This window comes from Esox lucius, chromosome 17 (assembly GCF_011004845.1).
Source record: "Esox lucius isolate fEsoLuc1 chromosome 17, fEsoLuc1.pri, whole genome shotgun sequence".
NCBI classification, from domain to species: Eukaryota; Metazoa; Chordata; class Actinopteri; order Esociformes; family Esocidae; genus Esox; species Esox lucius.
In genome coordinates, this window is record NC_047585.1 from 27,169,765 (window position 1) to 27,188,774 (window position 19,010).

A 19,010-nucleotide genomic window follows, 5' to 3' on the forward strand; every position below is an offset into this window, starting at 1 on the left:
ATGTCTCATTCTTTTTTAGAGGCACTTCAGTTTTCAAATGAATGTATTTCACTTGTTTGTTATCAAACTATATACATCCTGAAACAAAATACAATTAAATGTTATTGGAAAATACCATTTTATTTTACATAATTGGTACAAGCATAATCAGACTAGAGTGCAGTAGTCAAATCAAATACACTTTTGTTTTCTATATCAGTGCTTGAACCGCTTGAGCCTAGTGTTATATCTTGACAAATGATATTGAATGAAATCACATGGACTCTGAGATAAAGTTGTAACATTAGTTTACTCTTCCTCCATTAGTACACTCAACGTAATGACGTCATACGCATACATGACACCTAGTGTTGAAACGTGTGTCAAACCAGGATGTACCCAAACTGACCAATGGCGAACACCAGTGGGTGTTACTTAATATTCAGGAACCCCCATTTAAACTGACCAATAGCGAACATCAGAGGGCGTAACTTAATGTTCAGGAACCCCCATATTAAGTAACGCCCCCGACTTGCGGTCTGCAGATATACCTTATTGCTTTAAGGGACTAGTGACGCTAGAAGCAGCACCTGAGTGACGCTGTAATAGAGACCTGAGGGAGAGAGCGGGAGGAAAATCGGAGAGAACGAGTGGTGGCTAATAAGCAGGGAAAAACACAACTTACCTGGTCGGGAACTGACAGGGACTTTATGAGAACTAAGCCACAGCGGTTTTATTCAGTCCGTTATGTTTTTGCTGTTGAAGCTCGGTCGGAGCGAGGATTGGTCTGCAGCGTGCCGGCGTGCACATGCATAGACGGGATTCAAGATGGCGAGCCAGGCCCAGACCTTCAATTCATCTTCTCCATCGCACCAGTGAGGAAATCTCCTGCGTATGGTGACTCGCTGCCGGAGTGGTACATGTCACGAATAGTTTTTGAACTGAACTGGGAACTGATTGAATTATTATTTTTGGACTGAAGCGAACTGAAACTTTTCATTGAACTGAATAATTGAACTCACATTTGGACTTGAACTTGAATTTAAGGTGTTATACTTTTAATTTCATATTGAGTTCATATTTTTGAATGTGATGGTGGTCCACTTTGATTTGATTGTCTAATTGAAGGTATTCTTTTACCCTTAAAAAGAAAGGAACAAAGGAGTTGTTTTGTGTACTGTATTTTATAAGTGTGTTTTGTGTTCAGTAAATTGCCGGCCTTTTGAATTTAAAGCAACGGTCTCTGGTGTAATTTTCTGCTCCCCACTCCTTAGAACCTAGAACTGGTCCAGTGGCGCAGTAAGTGGTGCGATACCTGTGCTACATGTATCAATGTGGGTCATTTAGAGAAGCTTACATGTTGGTCTCTAATCCTTCATCAGAGCTTCTCTATGATCGGACGGGCTTGGTGAATGTTACACATTCTCTGAGTATGGACATGCAAACACACACAAAAGGTACAGTTGTGACATGTGTATGTGAAGAAGGAAATGGTCATGGCTGAGCTGTCATTACTGGTACAAAAAAACATCCCATTAGTTATGTGGTGTTAGATGATCTAATTGGACTGTTTTATTTTTCTTTCTTTTTTTGTGCGGTCTGGCCCAGCCTTGATTTTAATGTCCATCATTGGTTTTGAAATGGTCCAACCTATACCCAATGTATTATTTTTTAATAACTGCTATTCTCAGTTGCTCTCTAATACTTTGAGACAATACAGAATATTTATCTTTTGCCCTGTTTTGCGGTAATGGAACAATTATGCATTTCCGATGCATGAAGACTTTTTGGTCAACAATGTTGAAAAAGGTCAACAGTGTACACTAGTGGCATCTGCTGGTCAGAGAAATAAGATTTGTATTAAGATTTGTGAGGACAGAATTTGTGTGAAGGGGGTGTGACACTTGAGAAGAACCACGCAGGAAGGACAATCCAGGGAAGAACTACCCAGGAAAGATAATCCAGGGAAGAACCACCCAGGAAAGTCAATCCGGGGAAGAACCAGCCAGGAAAGTCAATCCAGGGAAGAACCACCCAGGAAAGAACCATCCGGGAACGAACCACCCAAGAAAGAACCATCCGGGAACAAACCACCCAGGAAAGAACCATCCGGGAATGAACCACTCAGGGAAGAACCATCCGGGAACAAACCACCCAGGAAAGAACCATCAGGGAACGAACCACCCAGGAAAGAACCATCCGGGAACGAACCAGTCAGGGAAGGACCATCCGGGAACGAACCACTCAGGGAAGGACCATCTGGGGAAGAACTGCCTCATTTCCTATTTCTTACCTTAACCTTTTCCTTAGTCATTAACTTTAACCTCACTGGAGGATTGCCTAGTTTAGCTTACAATACAATCATTTGACTAATTCATAAGCCTACCTTTTTCTCTTGCATTCACTTTTCTGCTACCCATAAAAACCCATCCACCTTCAAAACAATATTTTCAACAAGAACACAACTATTTCCTAATTCATCATTGTTTTTCATAATGGACGTTGGATTTAGCTCCAGAAAAATTATGCTTTATTACATACTTCACTTCAGTTCTGTTTCAAATAGTATGTCTACAACAGAGAAAACAGCCAGAAACAGGAAACAATATGTGTGGTTTTGTGGTACAGAGAGTGTCAAACTGTGAGAATGGCACAGTATTATTTCCAGGCTGCAATCTGACATCTGCAGAATGTACAATGACTGTACAAAAGTATATATGTATAAGTTATTTGTTCAACATTTTGCCCCCCTTGATTTCGCCAGTCTTCTTAATAATGTGCTCCATGGCAGCCACCTCAGAAGTGTCAATTTCTATGGCATCGTACTTGGCCAAGATCTTCAGGATGGGTCTCAGCCTCATCCACCACTGTGTCTTTGGGATACGGTGCCTGTGGAAGTAAAGAAGAGGACAGGGTGTTTGAAGATATGAGGAAGAATAAACGATTTTATCGAAAGCTGAGCTGTCTGAGAAAGAAAACAAGAAATAGAATAAGCTGAGTTTATTGAGGCACTTTTGTGCACAGTCAAAGAAACACTCAATGGTTCTAACTGAATTAACAAAAAACAAACAACAGCACTCAGACCAATTACCATTTCTGGTCATTTAAATATAATTTAAACAAATGACAAAGAATCTCAACCATGAGAGAAGGAGTAGACAAAGAGAAGGGAAGTGTTAAAAACAGGAATAGGACTTGGACTTACTCAAAGTCAGTGTCGTCCTTGAGTGAGGTCAAGGGCTGGAAGAGCAGTGATCTCTTCTTCATGCCCAGCACACAGGCAGAGTCTGGTGTGTTGGCAAAGATACGACCTGGAGATATTAAGAGTGGCAGCGTCAACATGGGGCCAGTAGCTTAGCTACAGAAGACTGGCAGAGCACAACGGCAATAGTCTTGTGTATTACAACCTGTAGTCCACACTACTGACCCATATACCTACTGATGCTGAACCCTGGAGTGCTATGCCAGTAAATGAAATGTGAGCCGACAAGGTGAAAAAAGCTGTTGTTCTGTCCCTGCACAAGAAAGTTAACCCCTATTTCTCCCATGCTGAGGCTGTTAATTAGACTGTGCTCACAGCATACTTGTAAAATGATGGCAAAAAAGGGAATTTTCTCACAATGTTGCTATATGCATAGATTCCCAATTGAGGTAGATTTAAGTGTTTGATTGTATTTGTACTAGCAATTTACTTTTCCTGTATTGTTTCACAGGGGTTAATATCAGGACTATTCATTCATCTAATGCATTTTTAGTAGCATTTCAATACACCTACAACACGTACATGTAGTCGACCAATTAACCATGATTTGTTTGCCACAGTAATGATCCTCACCGTGTCTATAGCACTCCTTCAGTTTATCAGTCACCCACAGAACTGACTTGGATCCCATCTTGGTTCCAAAATTCCTGTCAAAGGGGGTGGGGGTTCCACCCTGGTGGTAGTGAGTGAGTGGTAGAGTAAATGAGTGAGAGAGACAGAAAGATCCTATAAACATTATATATTATTCCTCACAGGTCTGCAGCATAACGCCCTGCATTCAATTCTGGCTTATTTAAGAAGCTAAGAAAGGTTTATTCATGTTAGGGCCCTAGATGGCTGACCAGATACTGCTGGAAGTGATGTTGGAGGACGAGTAGAGGGGCTCTTTTCTCTGCTCTTAAAGGTTGATATGAGGAATAAGTGGTTTTCTCAACTGCACAAAAATGTGTGTTAAGCATTGGAGGCTTTATATTGTAACTAACATTAGTTTGTTGTCTAAGCTAGCGACTGTAGCTAGTCAGTGAGGCTGGACTGTTTTTTTGTCCATCTCATCATCCACCTCTTTTCTAACTGGCATGTACCCCTACTCACCTCTCCCTTCATAGTAGTTGATGTGTGGTGTGTGTCCTATCACCAGTTGGTCGTTGTGCACAATGGTGAATTCAGTTTCCCGCATACTAACTAAAGTGCCTTGATGACTTCAGTTTGCAGAAAGTTGCTACATACGTAAAGCCAATGCATCATCATATCAGAAATATTAGAGTGGATGCCATGAAACCGCCAACAGACCTGCTGCATGTGTCCTAAGATGTTCATTCTACAGTCAAAAGTGCCCTTGCCCTCCTCTGAGTACAGGTTGTAGAGGAACTGAGTGGTGTAGTTGTCATTGGCATTAGAGTTCCTGTGGGCAGGAAGAGGAGGGCCGTGTCAGTATGACACAATCCACTATCCTGTTCATTTGTTGTAGTAACGAGAGATATACGAGAATGGTAACCCAGAGTTATATCGGACAAGGATACATTTGAGGAGAGACCACCTGAGAATGAGACCTCTCTTCACTGACGTCTTCATCTTCTCAATCAGATGCTCCACGTTCAACTGCACACAATAAAACCAGGAGACATTCAAACCACAATTAAACCACCCACATGTCTGAAATACATTGCAGCATCCATCCCTTATGTGAGTGTGAACAGTATGTCTGTCTGTGAGGTATCATTCGGCCGGCGCGCCCCCTGACCTCCAGGTCATGTATGTGGAAAGGCTCTTCATAGATGTAGGCAGCATCAGCCCCGGAGGACAAGCCGGCCATGGTGGCCAGGTAGCCGCAGTACCCCCCCATCGTCTCAATGATGAACACCCTCCTCTTGGTGCCAGCAGCTGACTGCTTAATCCTGTCACAAGTCTGACAGGGAACGGCAGTAAGAAAAACAAACAGAGATGGAAAGAGGAAAAGAGTCGGAGGTGTTAGGGATACGTGTCTGGATATATTCATTTCTGTATTTTAGAGTGCAAATGTGTGTATTGGGTAGAACAGCGGTTCCCAACTGGGGTACTAGAACCCCCTGGGGTTACTTGGTCTATCGACAAGGGTTTCTTAAGAACACTCGTGACATCACAGGTTTACTAATAAATTTGACCACTAGGGGGTACTTCAGGGGCACATTTGGAGCAAAGCAAAATTATTTTGGTGGTACAGTAACTAAAAAAGTTTGGGAACTGCTAGTGTTAGTGTGTTTCGGGTATAGTGTGTGTGTGTGTGCGCCCGTGTGTGTGTGTTGGCATACACGTCTCACCGTGGTGATAGTGTTGAGTGCCGTGTCAGCTCCAATGCTGAAGTCAGACCCTGGGACGTTGTTGGACACGGTGGCAGGAATCACCACCATGGGGATACAGAGCTCCTCATACTTCTCCCTGGCTGTAATGAGCTCCAGACCTCCCAGATACGCCTGACAGGGACACAGTTGTTACCAGGGATACCTGGAATAGGGCTCAACAGACATGACAGTACCATAATACTCATCATCTGTATTTTTAATTGTCCTGTATATATTTTGGGGTGTGGAAATCTATTCAGGTAGCAAGGTTAGAGATGCTCCTGGACCGGCAAATATTAGGAAGGGGAAAGATGTAAAAATCTGTTCTATTTCTGTAGCGGTGCTGTGGTTGTTGCTCCATAACGGTTTAGACATGGTGACACAGTCTAATTGAGTCTACAACAGCAGGACCCGCTAGCTAGTAAAATTGTTGTCAGGGAAGTTGGTCTGAAAAGGCCTTTACTGTACGAAAATAACTACTGTACTACATTTCTTTCTATCATTAAACCTGTCACAAATAATATATTCATAAATACCTAGTGTATTTTGGCAAATAGGCTTTCTCACTTGTCATTTTAAGTTCTTATTCAAAGAAAACCATAAAATTAAAGTCATGATAAATACCTTGTCAAGGGTTTTTTGGGGATGTTTTCATCTACCCACAATACAGTTATAATTAAACACTACACAAAGTGGCTAACCATATCACACAGACAGACATCGCCAGTCTTAATGGCAATTTATCTCCAGAAATTGCTAAATTTAGCTTTTTAAGCTATTCAGGTTTTAACAATGTGAGCTAATGTTGATGTTCTGTTGATTAGAAATCCTGCAGTGTCTGATACGTGTAAGATGTGTTTATGACATTTTGTGGTGGAAAATGTGCAAATTGCATGTACTTTTAGAATTTGACAAGCTACTAATTAGTGGGCTACAAGCTACTGCGAGCTACTGAATTAATATGTTAGTGTGGTAATGCAACCCCTCAAACCTCACCTCAAAGCCTCCAACGATGATTAGAGAATGAATGTTGAACTTGGCAATGTTCAGGCTGATTTCCTCAATGTTTTTACCTGGCAGGTGTCTTTACACCACAGAGGAGAAAGAGTTGATAGTGTCATTAGAAGTTTCTGTTCATACTAGGAGGGTCCTGGATTTCTTCCACACACACGTGACTTTCCCAGGTCAGGTCATGTGTTCCGAAAGAAGTCCAGGTTTTATGAATGCGTGTTCACTGTGGAGATCTCACCTCTTGGTACCGAGATTGGATCCACCCTGCCCGGTCCAACCACTAACTTGAGACCAAGTGATAGGCTCAATCTGGAGAAGAGGAAGGAGAAATGAGATTGGTGTGTCATTCGTGTTCATCTGTGCAGGTGAAACTCCACTTAACAATCAAGTGAGGTTCCGGGTGATCAAACTGATCTGATTAAAGTTGTCTCTCTGACGCGGCAACATCTGTCTTCATCTCATGAGACCAGGGTGTACCGAGATTAAACCCTAATCATCTGGTTACTCCCAATGTGCACTTGTTACTCCCCTTCACTGATTTCAAAGGAGATTATTGGGAATAAATGAAGTAGAATCTCCACCCAGCACCTGCCTCCCTTCAGGAGATATCTGAACATCTAGATCATATCATCCCTACAGCAGTAGTTCTTAAACCTCTGCTTGGGGACCTCAAGCTCTTCCATGTATTCACATATTTCCAGGTCTACCTGAATTAACTGGTCAACTACTTTTCAAGCCCATGACTTACTGAAGCACAGATGAGCTTGTAAAGGACTTCAACAAAAGAAAATTTTTTTTGGGGGCCTGCGAGGAAGGGTTTGAGAGCCACTGCCTCACAAGTAATCGTTAGTGTGAGCCACTCACCTGTCCATTAACGAGGCCATCAAAGCCGTCATATACTGCCAACATCTGGTGTCCCTGGATGATACCGACCCTGACCGCTGCGCGCACTGCTGCATTCATCCCAGCACAGGGGGCACCAACATTTATTATGGCAATGTTGATGTTGCTCTGAATGAGGGAGAACAAGACAAAGTGGCTTATTGAATCCCAAATAGATTGCCTCCCTTCCGCCCTTTGGCCCCTCAGTTGTGCTGTTACATGCGCTTCCGCCATGTGCACAAGTATCCCAAAGCTGTGAGAGTGAAATTATCAAGGGTGTTGGGGCTAACTAGACCCTCCAGTGGCCCTTCAAGTGTGTGTGCACCAACGCAGCCTCCACTAGTGAAGTGGATCCAATAAGGACCATGTTCTGAGCTTGCACCGAATAGATAACGATGAATCAACTGTCCTGTACAAATCGGATTATTCTTTGAAAAAGATATGCCTGTTTTGAATTTTTGCTGCCAGCAACACATTTCAAAAAAGTTGGAACAGGGCCACGTTTATTACTGTGTTGCATCTCCTCTTCTTTTAACAGTACTCTGCAAGCGTTTGGCAACTGAGGAGACCAGTTGCTGTAGTTTTGAAAGTGAAAAGTTTTCCCATTCTTGCTTGATATAGGATTTCGGCTGCTCAACAGTTCAGGGTCTCCTTTGTCGTATTTTTTGTCTTCCTAAAGACAAAAAACATTTATGAAATATTCCAGTCTGGTTTTAGATCCCATCATAGTACTGAGACTGCACTCGTGAAGGTAACAAATGACCTTCTAATGGCCTCAGACAAAGGTTCCGCATCCGTCCTGTTGCTTCTTGATCTTAGTGCTGCTTTTGACACTATTGATCACTCCCTTCTCTTAGAGAGACTGGAAACCAATATTGGGTTACGTGGACATGTTCTAGCCTGGTTTAAATCTTATTTATCTGAAAGATATCAGTTCGTTAGTGTGGATGGCATATCCTCTGACAAGTCAAAGGTATGCTTTGGAGTTCCTCAAGGCTCGGTTCTGGGCCCATTACTTTTCTCACTATACATGCTCCCTCTGGGTGATGTAATCCGAAATCACAATATTAACTTTCACTGTTATGCTGATGACACACAGTTATATATTTCAATGAAGCATGGAGAAGCCCCTAAATTAGCTATTTTGGAAGCATGCGTTTCAGATATTAGGAAGTGGATGACAGAGAATTTCTTGCTCTTAAACTCAAATAAAACAGAAATGCTCCTTTTAGGACCCAAAAAACAAAGAGCGTTGTTAGCAGATCTCACTGTGAACCTCGACGGCTGCATGGTCGTATCCCAAAATACTGTAAACAACCTTGGCGTTACCCTTGACCCTGTTAGGGTTAGGGCTGATTTTAAGGTTTTACTCTTAACCTATAAATCAATACATGGACTTGCTCCTACTTACCTTGCTGAAATGATCCAGCCATACATACCTACACGTAACCTTAGATGGCAAGATGCAGGCCTTTTAATTGTACCTAGAATTTCTAAACAAACAGTTGGCGGCAGGGCCTTTTCTCATAGAGCTCCACTCCTGTGGAATGATCTGCCAATTAAGGTTAGAAATGCAAACTCAGTGCAAACTTTCAAGTGTCTACTAAAAACTCATCTCTACGGCACGGTTTATAATTAGGTATAGCCTGGCCCGGGGGCGTGAAGGTGACCAGTAGGCTTGATACTGTCCACCCTTGCTGTCTTGCCAGGTGGGCTCTCGTCGCCACTGGGATGCCCTCCCTCCAATGCCCTTCGGGGGAAGAATCACTGGCTAGTTGTTGACTCTCTATTGCGCACTTGTGCAGTTGGGCTGTACGCTGCTAGCAATACTCGGCCCTCATTCAGGGGGGTTGCGGTTGGTGGGTGTCCCTTTGGTTGATGCCTGGCAATGTGGTTGGATTGATTTCCTGCCTGTTGGGCCCTGTCCAAACTGTAGCAGCATTAATGGTGCCTTCACAGATGTGCAAGTCACCCATGCCATGTTCACTAATGCACCCCCATATCATCACGGATGCTGGCTTTTGAACTGTGTGCTGCTAACAAGCTGGATGGTCCCTCTCCTCTTTAGTCTGGAGGATGCGGCATCCATGATTCCCAAAAAGAGTTTCAAATTGTCTTTCGTCAGACCACAGGACAGTTTTCCACTTTGCCTCAGTCCATCTTAAATGAGCTCAGGCCTAGTGAAGACTGGTGATTCTGGATCTTAGAATTGTTCCTGAGCCCATGCAGTGATGTCCACTACAGAATAGTGTCTGTTTTTAATGCAATGCCGCCTGAGGGCCCAAAGATCACGACCATCCAATATTGGTTTTCAGCCTTAATTCTTGCGTACAGAGATTTCTCTGTATTCTCTGAATCCTTCAATGATATTATATACCGTAGATAATGAGATCCCCAAACTCTTTGCAGTTTTTAAGAAAGATAATTCTTAAATTGTTGCACTATTTGCCTGCGCAGTCTGTGGGTTCACAGAGTGGTGAACCCCTCCCCATCTTTACTTCGGAAAGATTCATCCTCTCTGGGAGGCTCTTTTTATATCCAATCATGTTACTGACCTTTTGCCAATTAAACAAATTAGTTTAGAAATGTTTCACCAGGTTTAGTTTTTAGCATTACACAACTTTTCCCGGTCTTTTGTTGCCCCTGTCACAGCTTTTTTTTTAAACTGTGTTGCTGGAATCAAATTCAAAGTGGGCATATATATTTCAAGAAAAAATAACATTTCTCAGTTTCAACATTTGATGTACTTTTTTCTATTGAGTATAGAGTTTAAATGATTTGCACATCCTTGTATTCTGTTTTTCTTTACATTTTACACAGCATGCCAACTTTTTTTGAACCCTTTTTTTGGGATTGTAAAAAAAAATACAAAAAAAAAAGAATCTTGCTTGTATCATGCTTGTATCATGTGACAAACGAGGACATTCCAAACAGCCGTCCCATTCAGACGACTTCAATCCCCAAGTCCTTCCAAGAACGTGTTTCTCACAGGTTTGTATTCTAACCCTCAGTATGGATACAATAAGATTGTAAGAGCCATGTTGCATAATTTATTATTGTTTTGATTACCTCAAAAATATCATGGACTCAACTGCTAATTATAACTTGTTCCAAATTTAACCCAAACATCACACTGCAAAGTTCTTGCCAAACCATCTATAACACCTTGAGTTGTGCAACCAGATACTGATAAAATGCTGCAGTTACTTACCTTCACATCCGGAGGGTTTACATGAGCCAGCATTTTGTATGTATTCCAGTTATGCTGAAAGCTCCTACAGATATTTCAAAGAAAAAAAAAAAAAAAGAACGGTTTTCATCTTACTAAAATAAAAGTAAAAGTAAAAATACTGAAGCAATACAAAAATGAATGAAAGAGGCCAAATAAACAGCCCTACTTCCCCCTGAGGTTGACAGCATCTTCAAATCTCCCCTCAGCCATAGCTTTGGTCACGTCCTTAGTCTAAGAGAGAGCAGAAGGCAGAGAATAAGGAGAGGAGGTCTTATGTAGCGTTAAAGGGAAAATATCTTTCTAGACAATATGCTTTATCAACAGTCAGAAAGGACATGTGGCAGTTTGATGTGGCGTCGGTGAAGATCCTACCACTTGGACACACTCCATGAGGGGCAGTCTGACAGCCATGTTACCAGACAGACTGACGACACAGGCTGGGGTTTCTGGGGTGGCCTCCAACAGAGCCATAACAGCCTCCACACCCATCCTGCTGCCCTGAGGACAGACACGGAGACGCAATGAATCGACAAGTAACTAACTAATACATTCTTATAGATGGAGGATCATTACAGGAATATTATAGTCATTATGAAATAACCCTGACGGTCTCGAATGAGCCATTGACGGCATGATCACAGACGAGGATTGATTGCCGCTAAGTTGTTAAAGGCGTTCAGATGGATTACCAAGATTCTGTCGAAAGCAGATGGGGTCCCACCTCTCTGTACGTGTCCCAGGATGGTGGCACGCGTGTCGAAGCCAAGTTTCTTGGATACCAGCTGCACAGTATCACACAGAGAGATTACGGCATAGGTACTCTGTCAAGCCAAACTGTACATCTAAGGTCAAGTTACCTGTGCTAACCTCGACCATTAGGGGAGAAACCTCATAACTTCATACTGCGTGTTTATGTCTCCATATAGGGAGTAGTGATGTCATCTCTCACATTTCTGACTTGGTCACAAGTGATGGGTTTCTGGTGACGATCCTGGGCTCCCTCTGCCAGGATGATGACATTCAGACGGGACCCTCGCTCCCTTTGCTGAAAGACAGAGGTACTGTTGAGAGGTCCTGTTTTGATGTGTGTTAGGACATGAGAAAGAACCAGGCGAACAAGGGAGGGGCAAAGGAATGAGAGGCTTGTTTAGGAGAGGTAGAGGAGGGTTCGAGAGAGTAGGTGAGGTACCGTGATCAATCTTTTGCACAGATGTTGCTCCCAGTTTTCCTCTGGGGGCATCTCCGGGATGAAGACCCAGTCAGCACCACAGGCTAAAGCAGTGACCAGGGCCAGGTAGCTGCGGAGACATAGCAAATGTTATGGATGTTATGGCATGCATAGACACACAAACACACACACACAGTCAGGCACTCACCCGCAATGCCTTCCCATCACCTCCAGAATAAAGGCCCTCTGGTGACTGGCAGAAAAAGATGGGTACTGCTTAGAAATGACGTAATGCTGTTGTGTTTGTGTGCGTGTGTGTGCGTGCGTGCGTGTTTGCTGTGTTTGTACCTCTGTGCAGTAGTTGTGATGGCGTCCACCACCTCTATGATGCGATGCAGGGCAGAGTCAGTGCCTATGGTCATGTCAGTGCCACAGAAGTCGTTGTCGATAGAGCCGACCATGCCCACAATGTTGAGGTGAGAAGAACGCTTAGCCTCATCCGCTGTGATCTTGCCTGGTGGTGGACACATACCAGCAGTTAGCTGGTACCTTCAATACATTCCATGTTGTCTTGTGTGGCTCTGTTTGGTGGACTATTGCCGCTGCAGTGCGTAAGTCCTGAGCTCTCCATAGGATAATAAACTGGAGCTCCACTTTAAGTAGCTAACCCCTCCACCCACTAACACGGGCAATGGGATGTTTTGTGGAAATAGTCTTGTTGGCAGCACAAGTATCTCACCCTCTTTAGTCAGGTCAAGCAGGAGCTCGCTCCACTCCGTACGGAACTGGTTGGCACCAGTCAAGCTACCGTCACCACCGATTACACACAGATTGGTGATGCCCAGTTTGACCAAGTTGCAGGCTGCTTTCAGACGCCCCCACCTCTCTTTGAAGTCCATGCAGCGTGCGCTGCCAATCACAGTGCCACCCTGAGAAGAGACAGCAGGGGGCGTCCAGAGAATCCACACATCAACCCATTAGGACACATTGAGTTGGGCTTAAATGAAGGGAGAGGTGGATGAGAAAAGCCAAGAGGGGCAGGGTGTGTGTGTGAGGGTGTGGGAAGGAGTTGAATGAGAGAGACGGACATTTAGGTAGAGAATGTGTTGGTGGAAGCTGGTTAGGGAGTGATCAAGTGAATGTATTGTGTTAAAGCACATAACAACCTTTGTAATGTTTACATTACATTTGAATGTACATTTTGAATTAGAATTTTCTGATAAAAAGGCACTGAGTTTGTAATAGAGAAAAATAGTGCAACTGACAGACAGAGACAGTGATAGAGAGTAATGGAGGAGAGGAGGGAGATGAAACAGTCTTTCCTTCTGAAGCCCATTAAATCCAGTGAACCCTGGCATTTGCCAAGCTCTTTTGGACCACAGGGTCACTGATCTAGGAGCGGCTTGAGTTACAGAGGACATATTCTAACCTCTTCACTCAAAGGTTACGCTTGGTTAGGAACTACTGTAAGACAGTGTGATGGGGGATGTAATTGGTGAGAGAGAGAGAGGAAGAGATAAAGAAAGAGAGCATAAGAGAATGAAATAGGGACACGGAGAGAGGGAGTGAAACTGAAAAAATAAAGGGAAAGCTCACCAGCTGTAGCATCATAGACACACTCTCCCAGGTGGCAAGTTTGATGTTATCACCTCCATCAACCAGTCCCTGGTATCCCTGGAGACGAACACACAATCCTGTCACTTACAGTCGATCAGAGGTGAAACGAAGGCTAACTGAGATGTCTAATGTGAAACCCAGACTGAGGTGGCTTAGCTGACAGATCTTAAAAAGTGCACCCTGGTCACATGATCATATACCTGAAATCCCTTTCCAATTGAGAAGCTATACCTTGCAAACCATCCATTGATTTAGAAGACAAAATAAGACTGACAATCGATTCTAACCTATCGAAACAGAGAGAAGAGTGCCCCCCCCCTCAAACAACCTGCTACACAACTGAACTTCACGTTGATTGTGATTGGCGGTGATCTGTTTTAGACAAGGTGAGCTTTAGCTCACATCAAACACAAAGTGTGTTTAGGAAGGAGCCTGGCAATTTCAATGGGGGAGCATGTGCACTTTTACGTTAACAAGGAAGTGAAAGGCAATGTAGTGGTTTAAGATGAGGGATTGAATCTGGGATTTATTCAGTTTGATCATGTTGCAGGTGGGAACTTGGTTCCAATTGGGGGAATCTGTTACATAAGCCAGTCAAGTACCATGTAGGAAAGACAACCAGCAGTCCCTTGGAGTTTAAAGTGTTGGTATATACAGGTATGAAGAACCCTTGTGACTTGTATTCCTTAATACACTGAATACTATTATAATCAGAAAAAGGGGAGTGGTAGTGGTTGTTGAATAAAACGTGATGGGTAAGATTAAGCCCTTTGTAGCTCCCTGGATAAGAACATGACGCTTGCATCGCCAGGTTTGTGGGTTTGAGTCCAATGGGGGCCAGCACGCAACATATGAACATATACACACATAACACATAAGTCACCCCGGATGAAAGTGTCTGATACTTTTAAACGAAACCATAGATGAGATGAGGTGGGTGCGGGTCAGATACTAACCTCATGAACGAAGTAGACCTTGGCCCCAGTGTAGATGCCAACTCTGACTGTGGCCCGAACAGCAGCATTCATACCTGCAGGGAGGTTGTCAGAATATCACTGACGTAGTCCCACTTCACAGGTGGTTAGTAGCACTACAGATATACTGGATTGACCGGGCAGAAACATGTCACTCAGAAGAGTTTAAAGCCATTAGAAAAAACCCAGTTTCTTCAAAGGCAAACTTAACCCATCACTACATCACAGAGGTAACAATATGAAAACACGGATATGGTGAGTTGCCATTCTAGAACCTTCTATCAAACTTCCATCCAAAACCAGACACTCAAGGACTCAAATGGCTGGTCCCTGGTGTTTCCCATAATCATTAATTTGTCCCAAAAAAATATGCACACAGCATGACAGGGTAATTATAGCAGCTACGCTATAATGTGGGTTCATAACAAGCAGCTATTGAGATGACAGGTGCAATGTGCTCTTCGCCGGAAGGCAACCCCCACCCCTCAGTCTGGGCCCTTTGGAAGTTCATAGGGATCTGTAGTCGCAGAGTGTCTCAGGGACAGGATTTATTTATTTTACAAACAGATATGCTATGTCAACCACATAAGCTAAAGTAGTCTGTGCAACCAAGATGCACTCAAATAATTTCAGAATTGTATTTCAGCATTTGACATTGGCAAACACTTAACAAGGGATCATTGATATAACATGCAGACCATTCTTCTTCATACAGAATCTCCCCAGATCCCACAGTGTCCAACGTCCTCTTCAGCTCACTCCACAGGTTTTCAATGGTATTTGGGTCAGACGACTGGGGCGACCGTTGCGAAAGCATGATTCTGTGGTTGAGGCATTTTAACTGTCAAGCTCTCCTGGGAACTAATGTTATGGTGGTGCTCTGTACCCATCAGAAGTAATGTCACTGCCTGTGTGTCTGTGTCAGTGAAGTGCCAGGGAAGACAGGGCATGTAGCACATTTAAACCAGCTTACAGTTTCAACACAGCAGCTCCAGCCTAAAGGGCAACAGATGTGGATAGTATGTCTTCTGAGGGGCCAAGTGCTTCTCCCCTTTCAACATGGAGAAGGGAGAAAAGGGGATCACTGGAAGAGGTGGGAGAAGTGAGAGAAAGGTTCAGAAGGAGTAATCAGCCTTTCCCACCTCTCCGTGCCGTATGACAGAAAGGTCACCTCTCTAAAATTAGCCCCGGGAATAACAGATTCAGAGAGTAACTGCAAGGAGGGAACCAGAGACAGCATGAGAGAAAAAGATGCAGAGACAAAGCTTCTGTTAAAGGTTTTAAGGATAAAGTATTCAGGGTGTAAAGACAGAGGGTTCCAGACACAAAAGAAAAGAAACATGAAAGAAAAAGAGGAAGTAGAAGGCTAAATGAGCGCCCAGCCAAGTAGAAACATCCAGCAGTTGGCAGGCAGCTCCCTGACACTGACTCCCATCAGAAGGTTATATGGGGTCACCATCAGACATCTCAAAAGTCAAAGGTGATGTTTACATCTTACAGCAAAATGTCAGGAAGAAGACTTCTGGGATGTCCTCATTCTTTTTCTATCTTTGGTTTAATAAAAATAATACTTGGGTATATTACGCTTATTATTCTCACCATGAGTAATAAGTGAGTGCACACTTTAGGAGCAACTTAAGATTATAGGAACAAACCCCATGTGAATGCTCTGTTGGTGAATGCTCTGTTGGTGAATGCTCTGTTGGTGAATGCTCTGTTGGTGAATGCTCTGTTGGTGAATGCTCTGTTGGTGAATGCTCTGTTGACCCTGAAAACCCTGCATAAGACAGAACTGCAGAATCCTTTCATTTTAACTGACTACACTTTGTAACTGACAAAAAACAGACGGGCAACTAATGACCGAAATAAGATTGGTGTTCTCTGTTTTTTTATACAGGATATACAGTTAGGCCCGGAAATATTTGGACACAGAGACAATTTTCATAATGAATTTGAAAAAAAACAAGTGCAGACTTTCTGCTTTAATTCAAGGGGTCGAACAAAAATATTGTGTGAAACGTTTAGGAATTACAACCATTTTCATACACAGTCCCCTTATTTCAAGGGCTCAAATGTAATTGGACAAATTAAGACAATTTAATTTTTAATACTTTGTCGAGAATCCTTTGCAGCCAAAGACTGCTTGATGTCTGGAACGTATGGACATCACCAAATGCTGGGTTTGTTCCTTTGTGATGCTTTGCCTAGCATTTAGTGCAGCTGTCTTCAGTTGTTGTTTGTTCAAGGGTCTTTCTGCCTTATGTTTGGTCTTCACCAAGTGAAATGCATGCTCGATCGGATTCAGATCAGGTGATTGACTCGGCAATTGCAGAATATTTCACTTCTTTGCATTAAAAAACTCTTGGGTTGCTTTCGCAGTATGTTTTGGGTCATTGTCCATCTATAAAGTTAAGCGCCATCCAATCATCTTTCGCTGAATTTGGCTGAATCTGAGCAGACAATATCCCTATACACTTCAGAATTCATCCAGCTACTTCTGTCATCTGTCACATCATCAATAAACTCTAGTGACCCAGTTCCATTGGAAGCCATGCATGCCCATGCCATCACACTGCCTCCACCATGTTTTACAGATGATGTGGTATGCTTTGGACCATGAGCCGTTCCAAGCCATCTCCATACCTTTTTTTCCCCATCATTCTGGTACAGGTTGATCTTCGTTTCATCTGTACAAAGAATGCTGTTACAGAATTGGCCTGGCTTTTTTGGATGTTTTTGGCAAAGTCTAATCTAGCCTTTCTATTTTTGAGGCTTATGAATGGTTTTCACCTTGTGGTGAACCATCTGTATTTGCTCTCATGAAGTCTTCTCTTTATGGTAGTCTTGGATAATGATATGCCTACCTCCTGGAGAGTGTTCTTCACTTGGCTGGATGTTGTGAAGGGTTTTTTCTTTATGTGTTGCAGAGCTCACCAGTGTGTTCTTTGTTTCTTAGAATATACCAAACTGTTAATTTGACCACTCCTAATCTCTCTGATGGATTTATTTTTTTGCAGCCTAAGGATGGCCTGTTTCACTTGCATTGAGAGCTCCCTTGACCACATGTTGTGGGATCACAGCAACAGCTTCCAAATCTGAATGCCACACCTGGAATCAACTCCTGACCTTTTCATCTGCTTAACTGATGAAGAAATAACAAGGGAATAGCCCGCATCTGTCCATGAAACAGCTTTTGAATCAATTGTCCAATTACTTTTAGTCACTTGAAAAAGAGGGGCTACAAATTAAAGAGTTTTAATTCCAAAACCAAATTAAAGTTGAGAGACTGCACATTAAGCCCGTATTCATTATTTAACTGTAACTTGAATATATTTTGGTGAACAGCCAAAATCACAAAACTTGTGTCAATGTCCAATTATTTTCAGACCTAACTGTGTGTAAAGTGCCAGTCAAAAGTTTGGACACACCCATTCACTTGAATGAGTAAATGTGTCCAAACTTTTCCCCGATACTGCATGTGCAGTGACTCATCTGACTTTAAACAGCACTCATTGTAAACATCACCATTAAAGGCCAGCCATGAAAATCACAAGTTATCTATACAAATCACTTCTTCCTTTACCGCCTTATAGATCTCCATTTCCCAACTCAACATTTCATGAATCTCAGAGAATTCAAAACCTGAAAGAGAACTGGTGACTAAAAGTAACGTCTCACTGTTTGCTGCTGCACATGTGAATGGGAACTGTTCCCACAGACTGATTTAAATCTGGCCCTGCACAGCCTCCTGCAATTTACCAATAGGGTTCTGGGCTGTCTCCCCTCCCTTGGACTGTTTGTCCCCCCGAAGCTGGAGTTAAAGCCATAGTTTCCCCCAACCAATCCACCCCTCTGCCCAGGATCACCCCACTCACCCTGGGCATCGCCTCCCGAGGTCAGCACAGCAATGGAGCGGCCAATGCCCATCTTTCTGGGGTCTTTATGAGGTGCTTCATGATATGCCATGTTCCTGGAACTGCCAGTGACTGGAGAAGAGAAGGAAAAGACGGCAGAGAGGTTTCAGCCTCTGTTCTGGGAGCACAGCCTCTGTTCTGAAAGCACAGCCTCTGTTCTGGGAGCACAGCCTCAACAGAGTGCCGTGCAGTGGAGTGCTTCTCTTTCCTGTCCTTGTTCCTGCCTGTCTGACTGGGAAAGTGACTGTATGGAACAGGGTGGGGGCGTTGTATACCCACCCCTACTCACAGGAATTTTGAGGCGTGCACGGGATGAGAGTGAATATACACACCCACCCAGGCACACGCACCCAAACACAAACAATCACATAAACCTTTAAACTAAATATAGAACACCACTATCATGGCCTGTGCTGTCATGGAATTAAAATGAGCTTAGGATGCAGTGGTTGTCAAATAATACCCAAGGCATAGCCTAGCAACAACATACCATAGACACACTGGCATAGCGCACCAACCCACCCCACCCACCCACACGCATTTGGGACTAAATTCTTAGGCACTGGTGCGCCACAAGGATGTGTGATTTCAGCCCTTCTCTACCCATCAACCACTTTACAACGCTGTACAATGGATCTGAAAAACGACTCAGG

At 43.3% G+C, this 19,010-nt stretch overlaps 1 protein-coding gene across 1 annotated transcript; it reads right to left on the bottom strand.

Annotated features, from left to right (window-relative positions):
* Positions 1-2,492: 2,492 nt before the first annotated feature.
* On the bottom strand, positions 2,493-18,603 carry pfkmb (phosphofructokinase, muscle b). The gene is made up of 22 exons (XM_010881532.4): positions 18,319-18,603; positions 14,426-14,499; positions 13,449-13,526; positions 12,592-12,781; positions 12,201-12,366; positions 12,061-12,105; positions 11,874-11,982; positions 11,634-11,729; positions 11,374-11,466; positions 11,057-11,182; positions 10,851-10,915; positions 10,664-10,727; positions 7,435-7,581; positions 6,809-6,879; positions 6,556-6,643; positions 5,539-5,691; positions 4,983-5,147; positions 4,779-4,840; positions 4,532-4,643; positions 3,815-3,914; positions 3,185-3,290; positions 2,493-2,868 (listed from the first exon to the last, which is right to left on the bottom strand). The coding sequence occupies exons 1-22, from the start codon at positions 18,407-18,409 to the stop codon at positions 2,706-2,708; spliced, it is 2,364 nt and encodes a 787-aa protein (XP_010879834.1). The 5' UTR covers positions 18,410-18,603; the 3' UTR covers positions 2,493-2,705.
* Between the last annotated feature and the right edge of the window lie 407 nt (positions 18,604-19,010).

What these genes read in the sequence shown, in the direction of transcription:
- pfkmb (XM_010881532.4), bottom strand. Translation starts at nt 18,409, where the DNA reads ATGGCATATCATGAAGCACCTCATAAAGACCCCAGAAAGATGGGCATT. An exon ending in GTGATGGGAAGGCATTGCGG is followed by an intron (nt 11,983 to 12,060) that starts GTGAGTGCCTGA and finishes ATGTCTCCGCAG; the next exon opens with CTACCTGGCCCTGGTCACTG. An exon ending in CTTGTGACCAAGTCAGAAAT is followed by an intron (nt 11,467 to 11,633) that starts GTGAGAGATGAC and finishes GATACTGTGCAG; the next exon opens with CTGGTATCCAAGAAACTTGG.